Here is a 15,176-nt window from a genome sequence, read left to right as displayed (position 1 = left end):
AAAGTCCTCTGGTTCAACCCTGCAGTATATCAGCCAGAACTCATTTAATACGCTTTTTCTAATAGCTATGGTATCACAGTGGTAACAAGTATATGGTGAACTGAAGCATTATAATAATTAGTAATGTGCTCCATATTAATAATTATTTATCATCTGGTTGGTTTTCAATTCTCTATTTCTGGAGCCAAATAAATTATGACAGAAGTTCATTGTAGTGGCAAAATCAAACACTGAAAGATCAGAGAATGCTGGATTCAAGATTTTCTGCACAATCTTCCCTTATTCCTCCTGTACTTAATGCATTCTGAAAATAGACTGGTGTTTTCAGGAGATTTCTGTCACTGGTAGTAAATGAATCCTGCTTCCACATTTCATTTAATTTTTTTGCATTAACTTTGTATAGCCCCCTGGTGTTCTCTTTTAGGCATAATCCAAGATGTACTTTAAAGTAATTCACTTTCAGATGTTTTTGAGTTATGCGTTCACACCATAGCATCTGACCATTTCACAAACAAATTTTCTGCCCTCCAAGACAGAGGGTGGTACGGTCCCCATTTTACAGATGGACAAACTGACGCACAGTGAGATTACAACCAAGTCTGTCAGATGTGTCCGCGGATTACAGAGCCTACACGACTTAAGTCTTGGCTTTCCTGCATGCTTGTGTTGTCTTGGGGCCTTCGTACGGTAAAGGTAGAGCCCTGTTCACCTTCTGTTGCAGCTACAAGCTACTAGCGAGATCTTTTGTTGCACACATGGGGACACAGGGAACACACAAAAAGCTTCAGCATGGCAATCCATGTATGAATTCTGTTTGGGTGAAACTCCGTGTGTTTAGGCAGCAGAGAAGATGGTGTTCCCTGTGCTCTTGTCCTCCCCTTCTGCTAGGAAAAGTAACAGGGCATTCAGGACAACAGTTCTTTATAAATGAGCTGTACAAGCTGGTGCTTTGACTTGTTAAGTAAAGACCAACGATGTGTGGAAATCTTGTGCTTCGCGTGTGTGCAAATGTTTATGTTCTGTATATGTGCATGAAAGTGTGTGCATCTGTATATTGTGCGCTGCTTGTACAGGGGAGGGAAGTATGCTGGAGAGGTAAATTATTAGCCTCTTAGTGCACTGGAGCTTTTAGAGTAGAAAGCGTTTAAGTTACTACTGTATTTGCCAGTAGATCAGTGCTTGTGCGGGGCTGTGAACGGTTTGGGATCCATTTTGTCTAGATGTAGCAGTTCCCACTGAATTGTGCTGGAGTGGCTGTCAGGAGAGGGGTGCTTTCATCTGCTGAAACAGTAGAATGGTTAAAATCTGTGCAGCTGCTGGTGCAACACAGGCATTTGGCCAGTGTCTACCTTAAACATGTGTTGAACTGAATGTTTTGGTTTATGCAGAGCATGGGGGAGCTCAAACAGCAGTACAGATAACATCCAGTTCTTCAGAAAGGCATGTAACAGCCTTACCGTTGTTTTTGTCTGCCTGCCCACCTCCCACCTCCGTCTGCCCTATTTTTGCTGAGGATGTAAAATGTCAGCCTGACAGTTCAAGTGTGGCAAAATAGCAAACAAATGTAAATAATGGGAAGCCTCTAGCTGAGGCTGCCTGACATGGCACCACTTGCCATCAGTGAGAAAACGTGGGTCTGTGGGTGTCCAAGAGTTTACTGTACTGTTTCAGGCCCTGGGAGACCCGTGGAGATGGGTGCATCCCTTTTGCTAGTACCAGTCTTACCCAGTTAAACTCCAAGGCTTTTAAAGCAGGGCTTCGTGTGTGTATTTGTGTATGTTTACGGATAGGTGTGTGTTGTTACCTAGAAGAGCTGTAGGCTCAGGGGGACATAATCCCAATCTTCTGCTAGAATTCTATTTTCTTTCATACTATAAATTTAGGAATTACATGATACGCAACCTGTTTTCTTTTGTTCATACCCACATTGTCTCCAGATCCTCAGCCTGAGGACAAAGTCTAGTATAATACATTGTTATAAATCTGTGGAGGTAGCATAACAGTCCTACATTATATCTCTGAAGATTATTTCTTTGGGATTTAATCTTTTTTGTATTCATCATTTTGCGAGCATCCAAGACACTGCCTCTGTGATGAGAGCTGTTTCACCCACAGCACCATTTCTCTCTCCCAACACATCATAAGGACAGTAAAAGGACAGCGGTTTTGGCAGCTGTTCCACCCAGTTTGCATAACAGTGACATTACTGGCATTTTGAGCATGTTTCGGTATGTAAAATGTCAGAGCTTTCAAAAGCTCTCAGTGATTTGGGGGTGCCTTACATTCTTAGCATCCAACATTAGACAGGTTAAAGAGCTTGCTGGGATGACACGATCCAGAATCTGAACTTTCACAGGGAGTTACGTTATTGAAACTGCATCAGTTGTACCAAGCTAATAAACTCATCGATTACCTTGGGATTGGCTTAAAAATCATAAAACCTTAAAGAGTAAAGAAAGACGAGAAACAGCATGGGGCTAGAGGCCCGATAGAAAGAAATACCAGACTGATTCACAAAACTGGGACATCTCGTTAGCAGAGGGTGGGAACTTGGATGCCAGTGGAGCTGGACACGCAGCTCTTCCCTAGAAATATTTTCCTGAACTTGACTGCAAGTTCGTCCTCTGTAGAAATATTTCCAAGTGCTTCTGATAGGACTGGCCAGCAGGCACCGCTCTAGCATCAGCAATTGCTTGCCTGCTGGGGCATCTGTTTTGGCAAAGAGCTTCTCATGGTCCCTTCCAGCTCCCTTTTTTACAGCTCAAGGCACCAGTTTGGCCTGGAAGGCTCAGGCATGGCCCGAGGGGGCTGTGAGCTGGGGAGTCAATGTATTTACTCGCATACCGACACAGGTTTCCACAAGATTTGCGCTTGGTTACTGTGGGCAGTTTTTGGACTTCTCCTGGGTTTGGGTACACCTAGATATAGCAATGAAGTGTTACCGGCAGGTAGTTGGTCAGGAGGGAGGTAATTTTAACAGATTATTATTTAATGCGCTGTGCTTGGAGGTTTCTGGAGGAGCTACCCGGGTGGATTTTCAAATATATTTCCTAAGGAAAGGCTTTTGCTTAGTGCATTGGATTTTAGCCCTCAGAATATCCGGTGACTTAGAACCAAGTGCCCTTGTGCAAACACAGTTTGCGTACCCCTCAGCCACATCCAGACACGACCTGTTCTAATGCGCTTCTTTCAATACAGCTGCAACCCCCCCGCTGCCCTTCCCTCCACCCTCTGGTCATACAGGTTTCGATCCCAGACTATTAAAGCAGTGCAAAGCCTGCATATTGCAGACTAGCTGGTAATTAAATCTCCCAGCCACAGAAGTAGTTTGAACAGGTACAGCTGGAACTGACTGAAATTTTTCTTTACTGCCTTCTGGGCTTAGAGCAAAGCAGGGGTTCTGCTGCCTCCCTGGAACAGGTAGGGGAGGGAGTTGTAGGAAGAGGGCAGAGAAGGGACAGCTTTATCAGCTGGAAACCGATGGAGTGACCTTTCTGCTCTCTGGACTGAAGTGGGACCATTTCCTCTGTGTGCTGACATTTGCTCCAGCCCTGTCCTTCTGCCGCTTTCTTCACCTCCGCTTCACTTTGTAATTGCCTTTTGTATTGTTGGTTTACCCCACCCATCCCCATGCTTCTTCCCTTCAGCATCTCCTCTCCAGGGATTCCTCTGCATGAACCTGGCCAACACTGGAGGCACAAAAAGGACAGCCCTTGCTCTGCTTTTGTTGCTCAGTCCTTCCCGTTTCTGTAGGTTGGGTCTGTCTTATTTGAGACCTCATGCCACTTGTGGTTTCCGTTTGAGAAGAAGAAAAAGGTATGAGGATCCTTCTCTTTTTTCCTTTTCTTCTTTCCATGCAGATCTCCTGGGGTACTCAGAGTTTGACCTCTGTGGGTTCTCACACCCTGGCTGGAGCTGCGGGAGAGTCAACCCTTGAACAGCACATCATTTCTTACTGATATTTTGTGCGTCATTGTGTTACGGTGTTTGTGCAATTGTTGCTTGCAAACAGCACTTTGTGACTTTGGCTCGATTTCCCCTCCCCTCTCCACTCCTCTGCCCCGTTCTTGCCCTCTTGTCTTTCATTTGTTTCTGGTTTTGTCATGATCTAGGCTAGACAGACTGGAGACTTTTAGGCTCCCGAAGACCTGCATTTCTAATGTAAGAAAACAAGCGGAAAAACACTTAATCTTTTTCCCTTGGACCGAAATCCTACAGGCTCCTTAATCTATTAGAAAGGCACATAAAGGGCATAAGCGGCATTTCTTTTCCTTTGACGGTCATCATTAAGAGGGGGCGGGGCATGGAGTAAAGACAATTCGGTCGATAAAAGAAGAAACCAAGCGGTAGCATTCCTGATTTCTGCTCTCGGAAATCTGCCGCTCGTTGGCTGTCTCACTCGGAGCTTGTCACTTAAATTTTGTGTCAAAGTTTACCTAGCTGTTAAAGAATAGCTGTTGCTACGTTTTCTCAGGCTCTTGCCTGCAGGAGGTGATTATGGAAAAGGTAACGTTTCCCTTAATGGCTGAGCTTCAGTCAATTTAATTTGCAATTTGTTACGAAATGGTAGGTATTGTTCTACCTTCCTTCATCCCCAGGCTGGGGGAACGGGCACAGTGAGTTCCAGAGATAAATGGTGAACCAAATAATTACAGGCCTGACTCCTAGGGGTGGCTTGAGGATTAATGGCTGTTTGTAAAGCACTTTGAGATCCTTAGCTGAAATGTGCTTTAAACTCCCGGGCACTGCGGGCCGGAGGTGATGGGTACCCCCAGGCTCTGGCAGAGGTCAGCACTGGCAGAATATCAGATCTTTTGAAGCAGAGATGCAGCTCCAGGGATGTGGCCATCCAGGCGCAGGGAGGAGGTTTATGTTAGACCTGGGAAATGCTCCCAAGTAGGATGGGAATGTGGGAGAGAGAGCCTGTCCCTTCAGGCTCGTTGCTTTTAAGCAGATGTGGCTGCATGGAAGAGAGACCTGAGGAATAATACATCCAGCAAATGCTTCTCTAGCCATCTTTCTCATCTTTCTATCAGCAGTGTCCCGGCTAGTAAAAGGAAGTCAGTGCTCAGCTGTCATGGATATAAGAAGAAAACAGCTTGAGTTGCCTTCTGATGCCAGCCAGAGCCTCCTTGGGAACCCATGGGTGACCTCCATAGGTTGCATTAAGCCAGAGCACTGCATTTCAAGTGTTTTGGAGCTCATACGCCGCAAATGACCACAACTCATCTAGGCTGGGACATTCACTGTCGTTATCACAAGTGAGGAAACTTTTCTGTCAGGTGCCTGCGCAGTGTCGGAGTCCCAGCCTGGCTTTTACAGCCCTAGAAGGGAGTGCTGAGTGCATTGCTTTCTAATCTTGCCAGGGAGATTTTCAGAGGGGAGGCTGTGCTGTGGGAAGCCGCGTAAGATACGGATGGATCCAGCCAGCTTGCGCTCGTTTGAGTCCACGAGCAACTGCCAAGGGCTAGGCACTCGGGGAAAGTTCTCCCTGTCCCGTGGGAGGAGCACGTGCCTTTGGAAAGATCCTTGAGGGCAGCAGCTGCGGGTGGTGCAGGAGGGGAGAACTTCTCCCTGGGTCTCAGGAGTCCCTCAGGGTGGTGCAGGGAGCAGTTCAATGCTCCCAGCATTGTCCTAAGCAGCTATGAGACAAGGCTTTCCCGGCACCGAGGTACAGGGACTCTCAGGGGACTGACTATGTTAGCAACTGCAGGGACCGTGGGGAAATGGGACAGGTCAGGTTATGGCTGGGGAGTCTGCACCGTACAGATGCAGCGAGTCCATCCCAAATCCTTTGCTACCCATCTCGTACTCCGGGGCGAGGGAGAACAGCTTATCTCCGCTCTGCAGCACAAGGTTTCAGGAGAACATCCAGCACCTCTGAGCTGCAGAACATCCTCCTTGCTTTTGTTGTCCTCCTGTAAGAGGCGTGTTTTAACCTGCTGTCTGTTCAGGGCTCAGCCCACCACGCAGCAGCATCATACACATGGCCCTTCATCTGGTAGGACTGCGTTCCTAGTGCTCAATGTCCTCTCCTTAGTATCTTCAACCCCCCTTTCGGGTGTGGAGATGCCATCGATCCATGCCAGTTCCTACCTTGCTGAATCAGTACTCTCTGCAGTGTGTCCAACATCTTCCTCTTAAAAAGTCTTTTAAAATGGCTGCTGGTAGTCAGGGACCTCACCACTGTCAGTATTGTCCATCTAGTTGGGGAGAATTTGCTGGGGAACAGACCTGTCATCTGATCTTTGTCAACTCTTTCTTTTTTTCCTCTTTGAAGCTTTGACTCGTGGTTACGGGTAATGCGGATAAAAGCGTCCATCCTCACCACCCCTGCCTCTGGAGAGTAGCACACTGAAGAGGAATGAAAGGGCCATGGGAATGCTAAGCATCATTTTATTATTATGACCTTTAAGGAGACAGTGGGAGGATGGAGGAGGAACACAAGGAAGACGCTAAGACAAGACCACACAGACAGCGCTTAAGGGGGGAGAGCAAACCCAAAGGGACTTCAAGAGACAAACAAGATGGGAGTGGAGGAAGAGAGATGAAAACAGGAGACTGAGCAAGACCGGTGAGGAATGGCAGAGCCACCTTCTTCCACTGTATCCAGGGAGTGGCAGGAGCAGACCTGGGGCTCTCCGTCCATGAAAAAAACAGCCTTCTGCGCACCGTTCTCCCATTTTCCCGAAATGTCTGCTTTTGCTCCTCCAGGCAACCATTAATCTAATATTAAGCCCCTTAACCTCTCTAATTGTTCCCTTTCAGTGTCAGCTGGTTTCCTATTAACCTTTCAATCTCTCAGTAATGCAGTTACTTCTGACTCCAGCCAGCCCCGGCTCTAAAGCTTTACCTCCGGCAGTGAATTTTCCAAGCTTTCACTTTTTTTCTCTTTCTTCTCTGTAATGATTATTGCTGCTGTTAAGGAGCCAGTTTGAGCCAGCCTCTAAGTGCACAGGGCTGAACCAGTTGGAGTCTATAAATAGCCCTTCACTAACCTTGCGCCTTATTTCATTAAGTTGATTGGCTTCCCTCTCTCCACTTCATTGCATCTGTCTCTCTCTACCCTCTCCGCTATCAATGCTGGTTCTTTTGTTGCTATCGGAGACACCTGCTTGTTGATAGCAGGGTTGATCAGTCCTAGATTTTTCTCTTCTAGAACAAAATAGCGTTGTTGCTGGGGAAGCATCTCTAGAGTTTCATAACAGAGGGAAAGCAGAGGGTGAGGCAGGCAGGCCTGAGACAGCAAGTCGGAAAACGTCCGTGCTGTGCAATAGGAAATTGCGTAGCTGAGCACCAGGTCACAGGGACAGTTTGCCGCCTATGGGCTGGGTTTCTCCTGGGACACTCAAGGCGATTATACTTGCATGGACTCTGCTGTGCAAATCCCATTGTGCAATATTGAAGCTAAGGTATCTGCCCAAGGACGAATGGTTCTGCAGTTCAAATGGAGAGTGCTGGCCTAAAGCAGATATGCAGATCCCAGAATGCAATATGAACTGTCTGCTACATCTGAGATAGGTCCTCTGGTGACTTTGGCACCATTAGTCGGTATACTATTGCTGCTTGACCCTGTAACCTGGCAGAGCATAATTTGCTTCACTGGTCATTGTCAAGTTGCAGCTCAACAGTGTCTTTGTGCTGTGCCTCCTCGAACTCACCGGCTTCTTTTAGTGCTGATGCAGTTCCTGAGCTCTGCTCAACGCTGGTACCCCTCCCCAGGGCCTGCAAACTGCTCCTTTTTTTGTAAGATACAATAAACGTTTGCAGTGAAGACTGAGTTGAGCAGTTGCACGAGGTGACCTGAAATCTCTGGAGTCAGTGTAAATCACAGCTCAACATTCCAAGGCTGGGTCTGAGTGGCACTTACAAACTGCTCCTGTGCAGCGACGTACTGGGGCAAAGCATCTGCCGGTGCTTCCCAAGTACTAGAGGGGCTATTGCAGTACCATAACAGGTTGTGTTTGATGGACCCAGCAATGGCTTCTACGGGTGGGGAAGCACCATCTCACCGCAGAAGAGCTGGGATCGGGGATCCAGTCATGCCTCTCTTTTGCTGTGTGCCAAGGGGCCAGTTCTTACCCCGTGGAGCCTCATTTTTCCCCAAAGAAAGAGAGACGCTCAGAGGAAACTTTTCCAGTCTGTGCTTAGGCTGACCTTTACAGCGTTTTGCTTCAGCTTGGAAGAAGGATTTGTGTGTCTAAAAGCTCCTCTGTTTTTTCTAGCTGTATCATTTGTCTAACACCAGCTGTTACCTTTCCCTGAGAGTCCTGCCTCAAAGTCAACAGCAACTTACCAAAATAATAGGAGCTATTCTCTTCTGCTCTCTGTGCAGCTCTGTGTGTCCCTACTTGCCCACTTACTGCTGTTCCTTGTTGTTGGAGGGCAGATTCTGGCAGCAACGAGCCTTTGTCTTATTTTCTGGCAAACAACCTCGGTCTGCAACAAGGCAGGAAAGACAAACAGTGAAGAAATGAGAGCTGCTAAAACCGTGGTTAAGGAAAAAGGTTAACTTCTGGTGGCTTCTTTTTCAACCGCCGAGTTTGACAGGGGGAAAGGTTTGTAAAAGCGCTGCATGTGTGGAAAGCCCCCCTAACCCCCCCACCAGGGCGGGTGGCAGCTGGCACTCGCATCTGTTTAATAATACAGGTTCTGCAGGACGGCCGCACGCTCGCTTTCCATCACTCGCAGCCTCCTTGCCTTCGTGTTTATCTTTTTAAATCCCCGGCCCTTGCCTTTGCTCCGGTGCCTTTCGGGTGCCCAGGACCCACCGGGACGAAGGAGTTGTCCCCCCGGGGTGCTGCAGCGGGGCCCCAAGATGGTCCCTGGGGCAATGCCTGCCCCTCAGCCCTCCCAGCTACCGTTTTGGCTGCCGTTAATTACGGAGGGAGCTCGGGAAACCCTTCGCATCATGGGCGCCTCGTAGCGAGCGGGTTGGCGGCTGAGCCAGGCCCTGGCTGTGCTTACGAAGGGATGGATTCAAGCCCGGGATGTTGCCCCTCATTTTTGGGAGAAAGGGGGGCCCAGACGCCTCTCTGGTCCCCGCCGAACTGTCGGGCGGCAGAGGAGGAGGATTGGGTGCCGTTTCAGGGCAGGCACCATCTTGGGGTGTTCCCCTTGGGCCTGAGATGGCGTCTCCGGGGGGGGGTCTCCGCCAGCTTTGTGGTCTGCCCGTGAAGAAGGGCGGCCGTCTCGCAGACCCCACCGGTGGGGGAAGGCGGCTGTGGATGGGGCAAAGCCCCTGAGGCCAGTCGGAGCCCCAGGGGAGGACTCGGGGGCTGAGTCGAGCTGGGTACCGCTCTGAGAACAGGGTCTAGCTCCTCAAGCGCCAATGCCGGAGGTGGGAGAGGAAGAAAACTCCCCCAGGTTACACCAGGAGGTGCCCGCTGTAGATGGACGTGAGCATCTACTTCAGCACAGCTTGTTTTCTCTCCACCTTTATTCCCCGGCGGCGGAGGGAAGGGTCGGGGAACGTGGCTGGTATCGCTCCCTTGCACGCCGCTCCCATGCCGGCAAGGTTTAGGGACTGCAAAACTTCCCAGGGGTCCCGTGCTGCCTACGGGAAAGTCAAAGCCCGCGGAGGAGAGCCCGTTTGACCGGCTGATGAGCGTGCTGCCCTTCTGCAGCGGGCACCGGGCTGTCCCGAGCTGCCGGGAGAAGGGCTGACCAGCGCCGGCGAGGTCTGGTGGGACGTGGTTGCAGAGTGACAGGGACTGCCTTGATGTCGAAAACGCTGCCTCGCGGTGAAGGTGATCCTGGGCCGGCGGAGCGGAACGCGTGTTCAAAGGGGAAGGCGATGGGAGATGGAAGTCAAAGCAAAGCTACCCCTGCTTTTTTGATCTGCGTTACGGCAGGCGGATGGTATCAGACCCTCCCTTAGCGACACCCCAGTTGCCCGTTTTCCCTGGCTTCTATGGTCTGTCCCCTCTACTCCCCTTCCCTGGGAAGCTTCCTAAATATTTACCCCAGTGATCAATCATATGACCCCGCTGTGGCAATGTGATACGGCTTTAGCTGCGCTAATCAGCTTAGCTTGGGCCCCTGACCCCTGTCAACTTATTTTAGGAAAAAACTTTACACAGTGCCTGGCGAGGGCTGTTCAGTCCAGAGGATTTATATCCAAAGTGAAAAATAGCAACAGAGACTTTTGCTTTTTTATTTTGTAGCCAGAATTCAGTTTACTATTACAGCTTCTGATTTGTCATTCCTCTAGGAGGAGTTGAGCTTTGAGTAATACACAAAGCTTTCAGCTGCATGGTAAAACATTTGACTCTTTTGACTGTTAACAAAAAATATCCCAAATAGTAAATGTTGAGTGCTTTGGCTGAAGTACTTAAGAGATGCTCAGTCATCCAAATGGACTTGGACACTGAATCACTTCTCTCCTTTCTCCTCCCAGCTTTAAACGATGTCCTTTCAAGCAAAATGGGCTCTGGAGAAAAGAATAGTGTTTGGTGCAGAGGACTGGAAACATTTGCCTTGAACCTCAGGGGGTTTTATGGGGGACACACCAGAGGAGAGATGGCCTAAAGATAAACATATTCTTGGAGTGGTTTTTTTTTTCTCCACAGAGAGACATCTCTACTCTGAAGCACCAGCAAAAGCCAGAGATGAATGAGCAGCCAAGACCCCAGCTCATCAGCCGGTCAGCCAGTGATGTGGGTGGGAGAAAGTATGCGCTGATGGTTAAGTCTCTTTCCAAGGCTCTGTAAGGTGAGTGCTACAGACATTATAAGAAAATATGAACTACATCATGTCTGGAGGAGCTTGTTTTATTATAGAGACGAGTTCTAACAACCTTGTCTGCACTGCATAAGCTCTGATGGGAACAGACTGGCTTTGTGAGGGAGAGGCAGATGAGGGCAAGTGAACTATACTGGGGCAAAAGAATAACTGGAGGTGTGTTGTTGTGTAAGAGGAGGGTCCAGCAGAAACTGAACACCTTCCAAAGCCTGAGAACTACTACCAGTGACAACTTCTGTCATCAGCCGTGCAGGTGAACATCCAGTGTGCTGCCAGGCCAGGAAACATCTCCAGACCTGCCTGAGGGCTTTCCCAGCCCAGCCCAGCTCCTGCAGCAGCCTCTGCTCCCAAGCTTTTGAAGCACCACCCAGATGCAACAGGAAAATCTTCAAACTCCCTGTTTGCCACATCTCCAGCCCTTCCCCCTCTCTGTGAAGCATGTCCTTGAGTGAGTTAATCATCCTGCTTTCTCAGGAGGTGAAAAGATCCTCCTTTTTAGCATCCCAGGGGAGACATGGCAACTGCCTAGGCGTAGTAGAAGACTTTGAACATCCTCAAGGTTTTGAACTTGTATTGTCCTCTTGACACCCATGACTTGAATATAGTCTGGAACTGATTAACTCAGCTGCTTCAATCTCTGGAAGGGAATGTTCTTCCTGCCGTTAAATATTTACTCATCGTTGCACATGGACCAGGCATTACAGAGGCTAGGGCTGCATTTGCATTTTCTCCCCATCATAAATTGAAAGAGAAAGGAGCATCCTCCAGTATGTCAGTGCTGCCACTTCCATCCTTCATGGTAGTCCAGTCATGCCCAGTTCAACCTAGCTATCCTGTTATCTTCAGAAGCATTCCTAAACCTTATGGCCATGAGATTTGTAGCTCATGCCATGGGGAGCCCACATTGCACACCCAACAAATACCTCAGTTCCAAAGTACATCCTCAGAGAACAGCACGAATTGCGTTTCTGAAAAATCACGTGTCTCTAGCACTTACAAACGCCTTTGCATGACATTGCTTTGGGAAAAGTAGAGCTCCCCCCTGCCCAGCCTTTTTACGGTAAAAGTAATTTCTATCTTAGGCAGCATCACAGTGAAGTGTGCAGGGCTGAGCAAACACAGCAGCTTTTGCCTGGGAATAGATGCAGTCCCTGGCCACGGCAGTGACGTCCCTGCCGCTCCTCCTGGCAGAGGGAGTCTCCTGTTTCCTCTGGCTCAAGCAGGGACTCCTTTTTTTTTTTTTTTTCCCCATCTCCTTGGCACCCAGCTGTTCGCTTACCGTTTCAGGCACCAATGACGGCAACCAAAAAATAATACCACTGTGCTCAGTTAATCCATAGGAAAATCCCACATCGGCATACAAAAGGTGGAGACAGTGCTCACTCGTTTTCCCCTGAGGGCTTTGGGCAATGGAAATTTTCTCAAGCTCCATTCATTAACGAAATAGATGAGCAGTTATGTAAGATCACGTGAGGGAAGTGGTTGGGCTTTGGTCAATGAAAGAGTTAGTCACACATCATCGAGCTTGAAGGGGCTGGGGGGGAAATGTGGAGCCACCCTTTGCTTGTTCAAGGACTGAAGAGGGAGAATTTTAGCCATAAATCCTCATTACCCCCTGAGCTTGGGCACCACCTTTGCAGACTAGGCGTTGCGGGAGGCATGTGGTGGTGCCAAGCAAAAAGCAAGGAGTTGAGATCTGTTGAGATCCTCCCCACCTTCCTCGTCCCAGATCACTCACCCCTCCTCTGAAGGACTTGAGCAACCACCAGATGATTCTGGGGGGGCAAATTTGCTGTTGTGTGTGTCCCCAGCCAGCCTGCTCTGGAAGCACTCAGGGGCTAAGTAGAAGAACGTAGTACGATTCAGTGGTCACAGGGCAGATAAAATCTGCATTAGGGCTTTCAGGAACCACTAGAACATTACTAGGACATTCAGCTGGGAGAGGATTTTCAAGGATCTCTTCTGAAACTTGCCCGTTACCAAAGTTTGTTCCTGGTTTGGGCTGTTGTCTCTCCCACTTTGAATCAAAGATGATGCCAGCACGCAGAATTTCCCCGGGACTGACTGTAGGAGAGGAGATGGGGCACTGATTGGGATCCACACTTCCGTACCCAGTTAGATGTGGTCTGGAATAGTATTCTCCCACTTCTCACTGGCTCTCGTCCTCTCCCCTGGTAGCCCAGCCAGGAGTCTTCCAGTCCCCTGAGTTTGAGTTGCCTTGGCTCTTCTTAGCTTCTACTTTGGGGCTCGCAGATCTGAATTTTAGACAACGATGCCTCGCCGAAGCCAATCAAACCAGCTTTGTTTTCTCTCGTTTGCTCTAACCCTTGGATGCTAAATAACCAGCTCCAATCTGCTTCTGTACTTTCACCTCGCAGCCGATCTCTTGAAGGTCGTTTCAGACCGTTGGCCTAGCGGAGCAGCAAAGCTTGGCTGGCAGCCTCCGCGGAACGTGAAGCAGCAGTCACCTGGCCCACGCTATCAGCAGGACTTGCGTCCTGATGAGGACGGAGGAACCCTGGAAAGGAAATTCACGTGGAGCAGGTAGGGAGGGTGTGGGTGTCAGGGTGTATCCGAAGCGTAGTTTGATGCCTGGGGACTGGGAATAAGCGGGAATCGTGTAAACCAAAGTCCTTCCCGTGTTCGCTGGTCTGCCCCGCGTCCTGAGGTTGTGAAAGCCTGGAAACCTGCTGCCAGGAGGTGCTCGCCCTGACAGCGATGCTGGGGACATCCTAACCCACCCAGGAGGGGCTGCATTGCAGGGTGCAGATTCAGCCCTCAGTAAAAGCCCAGCTGTCTCCCTGAGCAGATGGTTTCCAGGAGGAGCCACATTCCTGACCGTGAGGAGCTGAAAGGACCGCATATGGAATATACCTTAAAATAGACAGAGATATAGGAACAGAGTTCAGGTCCCAGGCAGCATGGACTTGCTGGCATCTCGGGCGTTTGTTCACAAAGGAAAGTGCTGCTAAAAGTACAGCTGCCTCAGCCTTGGCTGCAAGTGTCACTGGTAACCCTAGGGTCATTTTTTCACTCAAGGAAAGGGTTCTGGTTGAGATTTTTTTTTTTTTCCCAGCCACATTCCTTTCTGCTTTATTGCTTTCTGCTTCTCTTAAAAGCCAAGCTGGGTGGGAAATAGATTCCCTCTCTCCCAAAGCTTCGAGGTATTGTGGAAAAAGATGTATCTTGAACTGGGGGAAAAAGTTAAAATCTCTTAACTTTTCAAAGAATTGATCTTTTGCTAGGGAAATAAAAGCTCTTTTTGAAATATTTTATTTCAGTAACCTTAAAATGTTTTTTTAGAACCATTTAAATATATTTAGCCTTCTGGTTTTTAACAACTAAGTATTGTAAATCTGTTTGGGTTTTTTTTTTTTTTCTTTAAAAAATGTCTAAATGTTATGTTACTTAGAAAAGGGAACCCCTCAGCAATATTTCAAACTGACAAGTTCTTTGAAAGAAGCTCTTCCCCAGAAATGATTTGGTTGTGAGGAACTGGCATTAAAATTTGAGAAAAGTTTGGCGAAAGGTTTCCAGCAAATTCTCCTGAAACCTGTATCTTTGTGCTGTAAAGCCGTTTGCAAACCAAGCAGTGACGGGTTGCAAGACAGAGCTTCTTGATGGCAGCTGGAGAATTCAACAAGATCAATTTCTTTTGCCTTCCTTTCTTACTCTTGCTCAATAGTTTGGCTTTGCTCTTTGAAATAGTTGTTATACACCCCCTCCCATCGAAATAATACACCACAGTGTCAGTAGTTTCTGTAAAATACTCGGAGTCTGCAGAGTTCGAAGAGCTGTTGGGACAGTGCGCTGCAGGTAGGAAAACCCAAGCACCGGCCGGTCAGGGCACAACATCAGTGAGCAGAAGAAGGAGAATCGGTTTTTCCTTGCTGCCCACCTCGTGCCTAGCTCTCCAGCCAGCACAGCCTGACTGCCTTGCAGCGTCTGCTGGAATGTGTGGCACCAGGCGACCGTGTGAGTTAATTATTAAACAAAATGGAATCATTATTCCCTGTGCCACTGCTGTTCCTCTCATAAATCTACTGCACGGTAGAAAAATGATCCTGTGCAATAAGAACAAAGAAACCTTTTCGGGATGAGCAGACTTTCTTCTGCCGGAGAGCTGCTCTCACTTCACCTCCCTGGAGCTAGAAGAGTGATGGACTTGGTCTCCATAAAGATGGGGTTTGGGAAAGACAGATGAAAGTGACACAGAGACTCGCGGCACTGATTTCCATGAATAATCTCCCCAGCTGTTAGCCTGGGTCCAGAGCCATTTCCTTATCAGAGAATACATTTCTACTAGCAACATTTCGGAGTCTGGAAGGAAATACTTCAAAGTTACCTTTGGCATTTCAAGGCCAGCACAATTTCCACCGAGCTTCCCTGGACCTCTAGATAAAATATTAACTCCTGGACAAGGTGCAGAGGCC

General features: G+C 48.5%; 1 protein-coding gene across 1 annotated transcript in view; it reads left to right on the top strand.

Moving 5' to 3' along the window:
* CD58 (CD58 molecule) overlaps positions 1-10,976 on the top strand; it is a 49,782-nt gene extending 38,806 nt beyond the window's left edge. The window contains exon 11 of the mRNA XM_052794240.1: positions 10,572-10,976. Within this exon, the coding sequence (XP_052650200.1) occupies positions 10,572-10,618 (47 nt within the window). The 3' untranslated portion in view covers positions 10,619-10,976. The remainder of the gene's footprint in view (positions 1-10,571) is intronic.
* Positions 10,977-15,176: the final 4,200 nt, after the last annotated feature.

This window comes from Harpia harpyja, chromosome 8, assembly GCF_026419915.1.
Source record: "Harpia harpyja isolate bHarHar1 chromosome 8, bHarHar1 primary haplotype, whole genome shotgun sequence".
In the NCBI taxonomy this organism is placed as follows: Eukaryota; Metazoa; Chordata; class Aves; order Accipitriformes; family Accipitridae; genus Harpia; species Harpia harpyja.
This window is presented reverse-complemented; position numbering and strand designations above follow the sequence as displayed.